Raw genomic sequence first — 13723 nt, 5'->3', positions numbered from 1 at the left:
TTTCGTTCACGTACTATGGCGCTGGGGCTCTTTAGGTCGGGACAATTCTTGAAGTCGTGCGGCCTTCCGCATATGTAGCATCCCTTATTTTCGGCATGCGCCTTCCTCTCGGCGTAGCCCTGATGGCTACTCGACTTTTGGAATCTTGAGTCTTGGAGTATTGTTGTTGTATCTCTTTGCCTTTGCCACAGTCTCCCCCACCTTTGGCATCTTTAAACTTTGACTCCTTGACTTTGCCTTTGTCGTGCTTGTCATGCTGAAATCCATCAATGATTTGGCCTCCACTATGGCTTAGTCTATATCCGCGACTTGCTGGCGTTGCGACTCCTGCTTAGCCCAATTTCGCAACCCGTCCATGAAGTGGAACAACATGTCGTCATTGGTCAGGTTGGGGATTTGAAGCATAAGGGTAGTGAACTTCTTGAAATATGCACGTATGCTCCATGTTTGCTTCAACTCCCTAAGCTTGCGTCTTGCCTCGTAGAAGACATTGTTTGGATAAAACTGCCGCTTAAACTCAGCTTTGAACTGATCCCAATAGTGCATAGACCTTTATCCATGTCGGCCATCTTCCTTCTCCACCATAGAAATAGCAGTCTCTGAGAGGTACAACACGGCAGTGTTGATCTTGGCCTCGTCGTCCCTTACTTTGCCATGCCTGAAGTAATTCTCCAAGTGCCAAAGGAAGTTTTCCACTTCTTGTGCATCACGAACACCTTTGAACACCGGGGGTTTGGGAGCCTTGATCTTGGCCTCCCTCATCACCATAACATTATTAGCTACCTCGGTCACGCCAGCATCGACATGCTCCTCGAGTGACTCTATCTTTGACTCCATAGCATCGGTAGGGCTCAAAGCCTCCATGAGTCTGCACTCTAAGGCAGCGATGGTTTGCCTTAGTTCCATCTTGGTATATGTATGTCCCTCCAAGTCATTTCGAATACTCTCAATCTCTTCAAGAGTGTGCCCCTCAAGAATGCTAAGGGTGCCTTCCATCTTCCCCAAGCGTTGGCCAAATATCTCCACGATGTCCATCCCCGTGTTCATCTTCATCACCCACTCTTTACCGAGTGAGACATCCTCGGTCAAAACCACCTCTTCATCCTCGCTTGCCTCAGTGGCAGATGGTTCTTGGGATGTAAGCCCTTAGTTTGGCACAATCTCGGGCGGCACCTCCTGGCTCTTGTTGGTGGCGTTCCTCTTTTTGTTATGGCCGCTCATGCCAGCAGCATCCTGGATGACGTTGGCTTGGGTGTTGGCAGTGTTAATTTCTCCGTCGTTCGCCATTCCCTTTGTTGCAACCTTTGCTTTAAAACCACGTTGTTACGTCCTTAGTCTTTAACTAAGTAAACGTGCGGAACTTGACAACTCGCTCACGGTGTTGCACGACTTGCTCACGTTCTTGCTATGCCAAGTCAGTCTTACTACACTTAAGATCGCTAAGAGAATGTTAGAAAGAACACAAGAGAATTGTTAAAAGAAGCTTTGTATTAGAGAGAACTTGAATTGTTTACTTGGTGAATTACAAATGAATGGACCCCTTTATATACTAGTCTCCTAGGGTCTAGTGTATAAATATTAATTGTTACACAAGTCCTTAATATTTACAGGATAAGGGCTTTCTCTAGAATTCTCTACAATCCTAGAAGATTCCAAGGACTTACCTAGCAAATCCATAGAGATCTAGGGTCTTCCAGAGGAAATGTCCATACTTCTTTAGAATCTTCTCACAAATGCTAGCCTTCCTCCTATGTAAGCTTCCACATGGCATTAATATATACCAAATGGAGCCTATATGGCATGATGACATGGCGGGTCATCACATTAGGGCTTGCATGTTTCCACCAATAAGGATCACCTAAAATGTTATATGCGCCCCTTTTTCGAAAACCTACTAACCTTGACTAATACTTTGTCTTGAGCGCGCGCACACACACTTCCTCAGGAATCGTAATGTCTTCGTTGAGGTTTATCGACCCAACATCATATTAAGCGAGTTAGCTATAGTATAGTATCCCTACACATTATATCCTAAAGCTCAAGGCACATATTATCTATTTTGCCGGGAGCATACCTCATGGATTGTTCCTTGCGTTATGCCACATTAAGTCTAAAAGAGTGCGTACCATTGATCTCAAGATTTTAGCCTTCCATATCTTTTCAATGTAAGATTCGTTCCATGTGTAATTGTTGTTATACAAAACTGTATTGTTGTAATAAACAATAAAACAGTAAACTTTCTGGAAAAACAGGAATAGAAAGTTAGTAGAACCAGAACGACAAAATAAATTCTGGAAAATAATATAGGAATAAATCGAGCCCACTAAATACACAGTACGTCCTTAAGGAAATCATTCCCCTCAAGTACCCGAGGTGCTGGAATATATCCTACCAGGATAGAATAATTTAACTCACCAGCGTATTGGTACCAAAAACTCTAGTGAACGGCGAACCACTCAATGGTCGTAAAACACACTGGAAAATATTGTGCAGAAGAAGAAGAAGATAACCGGAAAATTTAGTAAGTAAAAATTCTAGGATTCAAGGCATATTTATAGCACATTTGGCACTGTTTCTGAAAAGGTTTGCAACCTTTCAGAACACCCATAGCTGTTGGAACAGGTGGGAATATTGCGGGAAAATTAGAAAACGGATTTAAAATAATTCGGGAAAGAAAACGGATCGGACCGGCTCGCGGGTCATGGGTTATTTTAGATTGAATTTTCGTTAATTAATTAAATTATTTAACTAAATAATTGAAAAGAATTTTGTCCAAAAAGATCAATCCATCAATCGATCTTTGACCAAATCCAAATCCAAATCTAAATCCGAAGCCGAAGCCGAAGGCGAGGGAGCGACGACGACGACGGCGCGAGGCTTGCCTTCTTCTTAACTCTTTAAGAGCTAGAAGAAGAGCAATTGTATATATATCCATCAAAAGTCTTTTCTTCCTCCAATAGGGGACAATTTCCCTTTGCCAAGGAGGGAAACTCAAATATTTCATTTTCCCTCCATTTCCCATTCACCCTCTTTAAGCTACACCAAGCTTAAAATTAAGCTACACCAAGCTTAAAATTAAGCTAAACCAAGCTTAAAGCCCAACAATCCCCCACATGAATGAGGAATGACTATAAAATAAAGGAATGCACGGACACGTGTGTGTTTTACATGCAAGAATTAATTGCATCTGGATAAGTAGGATTCCCTTTGAACTTTCCATAGTGAACTTATATCGGATAGACTCGGTCAATCGGTAGATTTGATATCTTTGAACCATCGAGCTTTGTTGTATACCTATACAACATAAGTCACACAATTAATCCTTACCCATCTATGATTCTCACGGTTGTGTTCGTTTCAGCCATGAACACCGCCTGGTTTCATGAGTGCTTAGAGAATGGGCCTTTACTTTCATTCCCCTTGAAGCGGCTTACACTTCACACTCACATAGGTGATTCCTAAACGTGTAATCCTAAAGACACACTATCTGGTCATATCCTGCTAGACTTAGAAAATCATTAAAAAGCTTTAAGCTTTATTGACTCATCAAAAAGCCTTAATGCTTTACCTCGATTTTGAACATTGTCTTCATCACGAGAATGGGTTGAGTTATTTGACAATGTTGACGGCCATTCATAAATTTGTTTGATCTCTTTGAACCTAGCTCTTGGGATCTCCAGTCTGCTAGGTAGAGTTACCGCCATGATGACTCTTCCTACGCCTTAACCCTCTTCCGTTTGATGATCTTTCAACTACCTCTCTAGATAGGCCTTTTGTAAGTGGACCCGACACGTTATCTCTTGACTTTATGTAGTCAATCGTGATAACACCACTAGAGAGTAGGTTTCTAACGGTATTGTGTCTCTGTCGTATATGACGAGATTTTTCGTTATACATAACTCTCCCCGCCCTGCCTATTGCCGCTTGACTATCACAATATATACAAATAGGTGCCAAAGGTTTGGGCCAAAATGGAATATCTTCATAAAAATTCCGGAGCCATTCAGCTTCTTCATCGACCTTATCTAAAGCTATGAATTCAGATTCCATTGTAGAACGGGTGATGCACGTTTATTTGGATGATTTCCAAGGCAAAGCTCCACCCCAACTGTGAAAATATATCCACTCGTAGATTTAATTTTAGATGATCCGCTGATCCAATTTGCATAACTATATCCCTCGATCACGGAGGGATATTTATTATAATGCAAAGCATAATTTTGGGTATGTTTTAGATACCCCAAAACTCGTTTCATTGCCATCCAATGTATTTGATTGGGATTACTTGTAAACCGACTCAGTTTGCTAATAGCACAAGCTATATCTGGTCGCTTACAATTCATGATATACATCAAACTTCCCTATACTCTTGCATTGTCCAGTTGTGAGACACTTTCACCTTCATTCTTTTGAAGTGCATAACTCACGTCAATTGGAGTCTTGGCAATCTTGAAATCCAAATACTTGAACTTGTCAAGTACTTGTTCAATATAGTGAGATTGTGATAATGCTAGACCTTGTGGAGTCTTATGAGTTCTGATTCCTAAGATCACGTCAGCAGCTCCTAAGTCTTTCATGTCGAATTTTCTAGCCAACATGCGCTTAGTAGCATTCATATCTGCCATACTTTTGCTCATTATCAACATGTCATCAACATATAAACAAACAATGATTTCATGACCTGGAGTGTTTTTAATGTAAACATATTTGTCACACTCGTTGATTTTAAAACCACTTGCCAACATTGTTTGGTCAAATTTGGCATGCCATTATTTGGGTGCTTGTTTAAGTCCATACATGTTTGCACACTTTCTTTTCTTTACCAGGAACCACAAAACCCTCAGGTTGTTCCATGTAAATCTCTTCCTTCAATTCTCCATTTAAGAAAGCTTTTTTAACGCTCATTTGATGAATTTCAAGACCATACACGGCCCCTAGTGCCATTAACACCCTAATAGATGTTATCCTCGTTACTGGCGAGTAAGTGTCAAAGTAATCAAGGCCTTCCTTTTGTCTATAACCTTTGACAACAAGTCTTGCCTTATATTTGTCAATAGTGCCATCAGCTTTCATTTCCGTTTAAAGATCCATTTCGAACCTAAAGGCTTATTTCGTGGAGGAAGATCAACCGATTACCATGTATGGTTATCCAAAATTGATTGAATCTCACTATTGACTGCTTCTTTTCAAAATGCTGAATCAGAAGATGACGTAGCTGCTTTAAAAGTTTGAGGCTCATTTTCAAGCAAGAATGTCACAAAATCTGGTCCAAAGAAAGTAGATGTTCTTTGACGTTTGCTACACCTCGGATCTTCTACACTTGGAGTATTTTCATTTGGTTCTTCCCGAGGTCGTTTAGGCATTTCACTTAACGACTCACATTCAGTTTTATACGGATAGATGCTTTCAAAGAATTCAGCATTATCTGATTCCATTATCGTATTAACATGAATTTTGGGATTATCGAATTTATGAACCAAAAACCGACATGCTTTACTGTTTGTAGCATATCCAATAAAAACGCAATCTACCATTTTTGGTCCAATTTTAACCCTTTTAGGTAAAGGAACTTGTACCTTTGCTAGACACCCCCACACTTTGAAATATTTCAAGTTGGGTTTTCTTTCTTTCCATTTTTCATATGGATTAGATTGCGTTTTGCTGTAGGGTACTCTGTTAAGTATTCGGTTAGCTGTAAGGATAGCTCCCCCCACAAACTCTACGGTAATCCGGAGCTTATTAGTAAAGAATTCATCATTTCCTTTAATGTCCGATTTTTTCTTTCCGCAATTCCATTGGATTGAGGTGTGTAAGGTGCAGTAGTTTGATAGTTAATTCCATATTCCGAACATATTTTTGCAAACGGAGATTCATATTCTCCACCCCTATCACTTCTAATCATTTTGATCTTTTTATTCAATTGATTCTCCACTTCATTCTTGTATTGCTTAAATGCTTCAATTGCTTCATCCTTACTATTAAGCAAATAAACATAACAATATTGAGTTCAATCATCAATAAAAGTAATAAAATACGATTTCCCACCTCGAGATGGTGTCGACTTCATATCGCAAATGTCAGTATGAATTAAGTCTAAAGGATTTGAATTCCTTTCAACAGACTTATAAGGGTTGTTTTACAAACTTAGATTCAACACATATTTGACATTTCGATTTATTCACTCGAATTTATGCAATACTTCTAAATTAATTAACTTCCGCAAGTTTTTTTAATTGACATGTCCTAAACGAATATGCCATAAATCATTTGACTCCAATAAATAAGAAGAAGCTGAAATTTTATTCATACTGTCAACAACCATTACATTGAGTTTGAAAAGGCCCTCCGTGAGGTAGCCTTTCCAACATACATTTCATTCTTGCTTACAACAACTTTATCAGAAACAAATACACATTTGAATCCATTCTTCACAAGTAAAGAAGTAGTAACTAAATTCTTCCTAATTGTAGGAACATGAAGAACGTTGTTGAGCGATAACACCTTGCCGCAAGTCATCTTCAGGAATATCTTCCCATAACCTTCAATCTTGGCTGTTGCATTATTTTCCATGAAAATCACTTCTTCGGGACCAGCAGTAGAGTAAGTCGCAAATGCTTCTTTGATAGCACAAACATGTCGAGTGGCTCCAGAGTCAATCCACCACTCCTTCGGATTTCCAACTAGGTTGTATTCCGAAAGCATTGCTCATAGATCATCAATGTCATCATTCTTCTCCACTATGTTGGCCTGTCCCTTCTTCTTATCCTTTTTCGGGAGACGACAATCAGGGGCTTTGTGACCAACTTTTTCACAATTGTAGCACTTGCCCTTGAATTTTTTTTATTCTACTCCTTAGTCTGTCCAAAAACCCTCTTCCTCTTCTTACTTATTGGAGCAGTCTCCTCAACGATATTAGCTCCTTTACCTAACTTCATCATCTCCTCCCCAATGGACGTAACATATTAAATGCTAAACGATAATTAATATAACAAAAGAAATAGTTCTCACCCTAGCACAATTATTTTGTCTTCAAATTGTGTTGAAAAAGTCATAAAATTTATATGTTTACATGATAATTATTCAATGAAGTGAATTCGTGTTTAGTCACAATTATGTGACTCAATCTTGATGATCTAATTAATTTATCTTTTACAAATAATCCTGATCTAATTCCATAGTAAGCGAGTTATGTTAAGACTCAGTCTTAATAATAACAAGCAGTTATGTTAAGACCAGGTATGATGGGTAATCTAATATGAAGTTCACTTATTCACTCTTACATTGAAGGTTAACTTTCCACATTAAAAAAAAAAAAAGAAGAAAAATATTTTCTTCTTTTTTATGTGTTTCTATCTACAAATATAGCAACTTGACAATATGAGGAAAAATACCAGTTGGGACATAGCCTTCCTTTTCTTACCAAACTAACCAGGCAACTAACCTAATCACATAGTTAACTAACCCTACAAAAGTATTTGATGGTTACCAAATTTTATTGATTTGAGGTATTGCTTACCTTTGGGTTAAACAAAATGAATATTTTTTTTCAATATTAAAATTGAAGGAACATTGAACATAGCATGTCAAGATCATATTGTAGATTTGGTTCAATGCATCTGAATGGGATACCTTTTCTTTTCTCTTTCCTAATAATAAAAAAAAAAAAAAAAAAAAAAAAAAACTTTAGCCCCACCTTACACAAGAAAAGATAGATATACATAAACAACACCACACACACAAAGTTCAATTCAGACTCATACTTTTGTACCTCATCCACCCACCTTTCTATTCTCTCNAACGAACTAAGTACACTAGTCTAACGTAAGACTACTAATTGTTAGTATTAGGTTTCGTATAGCATACTCATAGGTAGACGTTTACCTTTTACTTCTTCCTTAACTAATAACTAAACGTAAAAAAAAAAAAAAAAAAAACTTTAGCCCCACCTTACACAAGAAAAGATAGATATACATAAACAACACCACACACACAAAGTTCAATTCAGACTCATACTTTTGTACCTCATCCACCCACCTTTCTATTCTCTCTCTCTCTTTTTGCCCTATTCAATAGGGTTTCCATATGACTTCTTGTTAGCCAATTTTCTGATGCAATCAGTTGTTCAAGCTCTATTGATCGTATTTCTATTTGTTGATCTGTCAATTTTTGCTCTCAAAAGAGGGTTTTTTGGGCTTGGGCTGTGCAGATTCTACCTCCCTTGTGTTTTTCAGCAGTACTCATGTCTAAAGTCTTCAATTTTAGTGGTATGTTCTTGATCCTTTTCTGGGTTTTGCTTAAAAATTCAATCTTTATAAATTACTATTTTTTTTTCTCTTAAAGATCATGTGTTGATGTTAATTTGTGTAACTTCTACTGGAGTTTCTATATTTAGGTTCGTCCTTTCCTTAAAGTTCATATCTTGATTATTTAAGATTTTTCCCTTTATAAAACCAGTTGATTTTAATTCTTTGTTATTCAATTTTGCGGCTTGTTTATAATCGCTTAGTTTATCATTTTTTCTGTCATTGTTAAAGTAGGTAATGAAAAGGTTTACATCATTTCTTGATTTCTTTTTTCATTTTCCTTTAGATCTGTTTTTACTTTTGAATCCTTAAGCAAAACCTATCGTGGAAAGATAGCTTGTTATTTTGTGCTATAGGACTTGGGGATAACAAGATCTGTCGGTAAACAAAAGTTGAGCATAAATTAGAGCTTATGAATCCCTTTGTCTCTATATGTGAATTAGTTGTGCTGTTGAGATTTTTCTATGTTTAGCATAAGTGTGATTGCCACTTGGTGTAGCTATTAGAGATATACTTTAATCTCCTTTTTCTTACTCATGCGAAAGTCTATGGAGTATAGTAGGAACAACAATTTTGTGTTTATATTTTGTATATAATTTATGTGCTATAAGTATTCAAATTCACAAATTAGTCATTAGTGATTTGGCTTTAAGAGAAAAGTCAAGTGATTAGGAAACTGATACTATATGGATTTATCCTTACATAACTCTAAAAGAAATGAGTAGTATGGCAGAGGAAAGTATCATGTGATTCTGTGATATATGTTCTTGATCTGAATCTGAACAGACGAGTGTGAAGTGGGTTTCACCTTTCTCAAGATTTGTTTAATCTCTATTCTGATCTTTGGCTGATGTTCTTTACCATCTTCTGGATTTCAGGAGATGATGCTTTTTGCCCTGGTGGGGCTCTATACCCAAGTCCCAAGGAATCCAGCCTATTTCTCTCCCTTGGGCATCATGTGGATGTCTATTTTCCTCCTTGCAAGAGGTCTCGCGTCACTGCCCCTATCATTTTCACTGAAAAGCAAAAGAAGCTGCCTTCCATCGATGTCCTACCTGATGAATGCCTTTTTGAGGTATTCAGACGTGTTTCTGATGGCAAAGAGAGGAGTGCCTGTGCGTGTGTTTCCAAGCGCTGGCTTATGCTTTTAAGCAGCATCAGCGGGGATGAAACAGTTGTCTCAAAGCCCAGTCCATCTTCAGAGACTGAGGAAAGATCTATCCGAAGCGCCCCTGTTAAGCCCGTGGACTGTATTAAGAAGGGTGAGGTTGTGGACCCTAATGGCGTAGAAGTTGCTGACGTTGAAACTCAAGATATTGAAGGAGAGGGTCATCTTTCGAGGTGCCTTGATGGAAAGAAAGCAACAGATGTCAGACTTGCTGCTATTGCTGTTGGAACTGCAACCCATGGAGGGTTAGGAAAGCTTTCTATTCGAGGAAGCAACCCAAGCTGTGGTGTGACTGATACTGGCCTCAAGGCTATTGCTCGAGGTTGCCCTTCTCTTAGGGCTCTTTCTCTGTGGAATGTATCTTCTGTTAGTGATGAAGGTTTATCCGAGATTGCTCAGGGGTGTCATCTGTTAGAGAAGCTTGATCTTTGTCAATGCCCTGCAATTACTGATACTTCTTTGGTGGCTATTGCAAAGAGTTGTCCTAATCTGACGTCTCTAACGATAGAATCTTGTGCAAACATTGGGAATGGAAGTCTTCAGGCTGTCGGTCGTTTTTGCACCAAGTTGAAGTTTGTCTCTCTCAAAAACTGCCCACTCATTGGGGATCAAGGAATTGCAAGTCTCTTTTCATCAGCTGGTCATGTTTTGACCAAGGTGAAACTTCACGCATTGAACATCAGTGACGTCTCCCTTGCTGTTATTGGACATTATGGCATTGCAGTGACTGACATAGTTCTTATTGGTCTTCAAAGCATAAACGAAAGAGGCTTCTGGGTCATGGGCAACGGCCAAGGTTTGCAGAAGCTGAGGTCCCTTGCAATAACTGCTTGCAATGGAGTTACTGATTTGGGGCTTGAAGCTCTTGGTAAAGGTTGTCCAAACCTGAAGCTGTTTTGCCTCCGAAAATGTGCTTTCCTGTCAGATAATGGACTGGTTGCGTTTACCAAAGGTTCAGCCTCACTTGAGAACCTCCAATTAGAGGAATGCCACAGGATCACCCAGGCTGGGGTTTTTGGTGTACTTTTGAACTGTAGTAAGATGTTGAAGGCTCTTTCCCTGGTGAACTGCTTTGGTGTCAAGGAGTTGGCCTGTCGATTCCCTTCTGTGCTTCCTTGCAACTCACTGCAGTCTTTGTCTATTCGCAACTGTCCTGGAGTTGGTAATGCTACCCTGGCTGTAGTGGGTAGGCTGTGCCCCAAACTGACTCATCTGGAGCTCAGTGGCCTTGTTGGAATAACTGACGAGGGTCTCTTCCCTCTTATGCAAAGCTGTGAAGCTGGTTTGGTCAAGGTGAATCTGAGTGGATGTGTTAATGTTACAGACAAATCAGTTTCAGCCATAACTGAGTTGCATGGGGGAAGTCTCGAGTTTCTGAATGTTGATGGTTGTAGATACGTTACTGATGCAACCTTGGTAGCAATTTCCAACAACTGCTGGTTGCTCAGTGAGCTTGATCTTTCAAAGTGCGGAATCACTGATTCAGGCATAGCATCATTGGCCGGTGCTGTGCAGCTCAATTTGCAGATCCTCTCACTGTCCGGTTGCTCTATGCTGTCGAACAAAAGCTTACCCTTCCTGCAGAAGTTGGGTCAGTCACTTATGGGCTTGAACATTCAGCACTGCAATGGAATCAGTAGCAGTGCTGTTGATCTGCTCTTAGAACAACTCTGGAGGTGTGATATCCTTGCTTAAGCAGAGATCCGTGCAGCTTACAAGTTTGTTGCCATTGAAGATGGGGCCCCCGTAGCTAAGAAGTTTAACTAGTCAAGTAAAGTTTCCGTTGGTAGCGCGTTAGCATGAAGTTTTTTTGGTCCATGATCTTGGGTCTTCTAATGGTCCAGTATCTCAGCTCACTTTTTCCAGAGATATGGCTGGTCCTCTTTTTTGCAGCTTCCACACCGAAGCTGTTTCCGGATTTTTTCCGGTTCTTCCAGCCATACTTCTCTGAGATTACAGAATGCTGAGTTTTTGGATTAAGAGATTCAAGTCTGGTCCTACTTCTTGTTGCCACTAGTTTTTAGCTTCTATCCTTGCATTGATTATCAAATCTTGCAAAGGGAGAAGCTTTTCCATATTGTCTTAGTCTTTTATGTGTGTGCACTTGTAGTTTTACCGAGTCTTATACGTTGTTGAACCTTCGTGTTCAGCACGTGATGGTTGGGTTGAGATTGTCTCTTGTTGTTCTGGTTGTTTGGGCAGTTCTAGGTTTAGTGCCTCGTTCTCGTGGGCTTTGGCCATGGCAGCAGTTTCTTTTCTGCCATGACAACCCTCTGTGGTTGTTTTTTTAATTTTCGCCAAGTCCTAGTTTTGCAGGCCCCTCTTGTCATGAACTTCCCATGCAACCTCTGTTGTTACTTATGGAGTAGTTTGTATTTATGCCTTTAATTAAATAAAAAAAAGAAAAAAAAAGTTAGGTTGTATATTGCTGTGTTTGATCTCTATAAATTGGCTTCTTGCTTCTGTTTAACTAAGTTTCTTTGGCCTTGAATCCAATGAAAAACACATTGAGATGTTACAATTGAACTTGCCTCTTTGAATATATCTTAGTATATACTTATGTCCTTTCCTTCACCATGGGCTCTTTAGGATTGAAGAAAATATGCCTTGTTTTATTTGTCAAAAGAGAAAAAGGAAAAGTAAAAAAGAAAAGAGACGTCCTTGTGTGATGAAAATTGGTTTCTTGGCTCTAGCATCTAAGAGCACTATGATATGATAGATCATATTCAAATCTAAGCAGAGATTGATATTTTTTTCCATCTAAGTTTAGTGAGAAGTAATATAGACCTGGATACTGTATTTTCACAAGTAGGATTTGCAAGTAGGATTTGGAGAATGATAATACGTACGACATAAGATGTGGTGCTTGTGGCGCAGGGGCGGATTTATGGGTGTGGCAGGATGTTCACCCGACCCTCCTTCGCCGAAAATTATGCGGTATATGTAAAGTAAAATTTATTTTTTATCTCTATATATTATGTTTTGAATTTCCTTGATACAATCCAAAAGCATAGCATAGTGATCAAGGGGGTTAAAAGACCTTTGTAAGGTCGCTAGTTCAATTCACACTGGACACAACCTCTTTCAATTTTATAAACTTTTGTATGTTTGAATTCCCTTAGCAGAAATTTTGCCTCCGCTACTTACAAGTGGAGTTTGGGGCTTGTGTGGGGGGGGGGGGGTAGGTAGGGAGGGGGTGCCACGACAAAACAAGGGAATAAAGGTCTTACAAAAAAAGGATTAGGTTATTTCGGAAAATATATTCAACCAACCCCAATCCTTTTACCCATTAATATTTTAGTTTCACAAAACCTTTATCACTTATTTTTCAACTTTTCGGGGGTGGTAAAATGATTAAGAGAAAATAGTTAACCACCCAATTATCCACTAAAAAATGGGTTGGATAATGAACTTTTTAAAAAGGAATTTTTACCTTCCTATACAATATTTGAAACTTATTTACCACTAATTTTGTATATTACCCACCCTAAACAAAGATTACTTATAAATTATATACAATCCATTATCAGTGCCTTGAATTAGGGGATTTAGTTACATCCTTTTCCTTTTTTTCTCTCCTCTCCTCTTTCCTCACTGCCGCATCTCTCATCAATCTTTCTTTCTTTCTTCATCTTTCTCTCTCACCATCTTTCTTTCTCAATAAGGTAAGCCTAAAAGTTGTCTTCTGCCAATCAACCTATTGAAGTAACCTACAGGTCGTAGAAATTGAAAAATTGAACACTAATATATCATAAAGCTTTGAATTCGAATTTGGGTTTTCAAAAATCATTATTTGTTTGGATTGGATATTGTTGTAAACAATTGGGAATATTGTTTGGAGTTTATATTTCAATTTTGAGGGTGTTTTGGTAAAGATTAGACTTGATTTTGGCTGAATTTCAGATTGAAACTCGAAGAAGAAGAAGAAGATGACACATAAAATATATATACTTACGAAATTGTAGTAAAGTTGTAGTAAAATTGTAGGTAAATTGTATTCTGTTGTAGTTGTACAAATTTTATACTTACAATTTTTATACAATGTCTTTGTATATATTTTGTCTGGGGTGTATGCTTTTTCCTCTCTAAAATTTCAAGCAAAACTTACTCTCTTAATACAATTTTGATACATATCAATAACTTTATGTAAAATGATTGTATCGATAACTTAAATACAAATTTTATACAATGATTCATACATTATACAACTATTGTTCAACTTTCATACAATATTCAAGTAAAAAAAAAAATA

At 38.4% G+C, this 13723-nt stretch overlaps 1 protein-coding gene across 1 annotated transcript; it reads left to right on the top strand.

Moving 5' to 3' along the window:
- Positions 1–7982: 7982 nt before the first annotated feature.
- On the top strand, positions 7983–11894 carry LOC109238500 (EIN3-binding F-box protein 1-like). The gene is made up of 2 exons (XM_019404974.1): positions 7983–8264; positions 9182–11894. Exons 1-2 carry the CDS (start codon positions 8240–8242, stop codon positions 11164–11166), a joined length of 2010 nt encoding a protein of 669 aa, XP_019260519.1. The 5' UTR covers positions 7983–8239; the 3' UTR covers positions 11167–11894.
- Positions 11895–13723: the final 1829 nt, after the last annotated feature.

The sequence above is a fragment of the Nicotiana attenuata genome, unplaced genomic scaffold, assembly GCF_001879085.1.
Source record: "Nicotiana attenuata strain UT unplaced genomic scaffold, NIATTr2, whole genome shotgun sequence".
NCBI classification, from domain to species: Eukaryota; Viridiplantae; Streptophyta; class Magnoliopsida; order Solanales; family Solanaceae; genus Nicotiana; species Nicotiana attenuata.
Note: the sequence above shows the minus strand (reverse complement) of the source record. Positions and strands in the feature narration are given on the sequence as shown.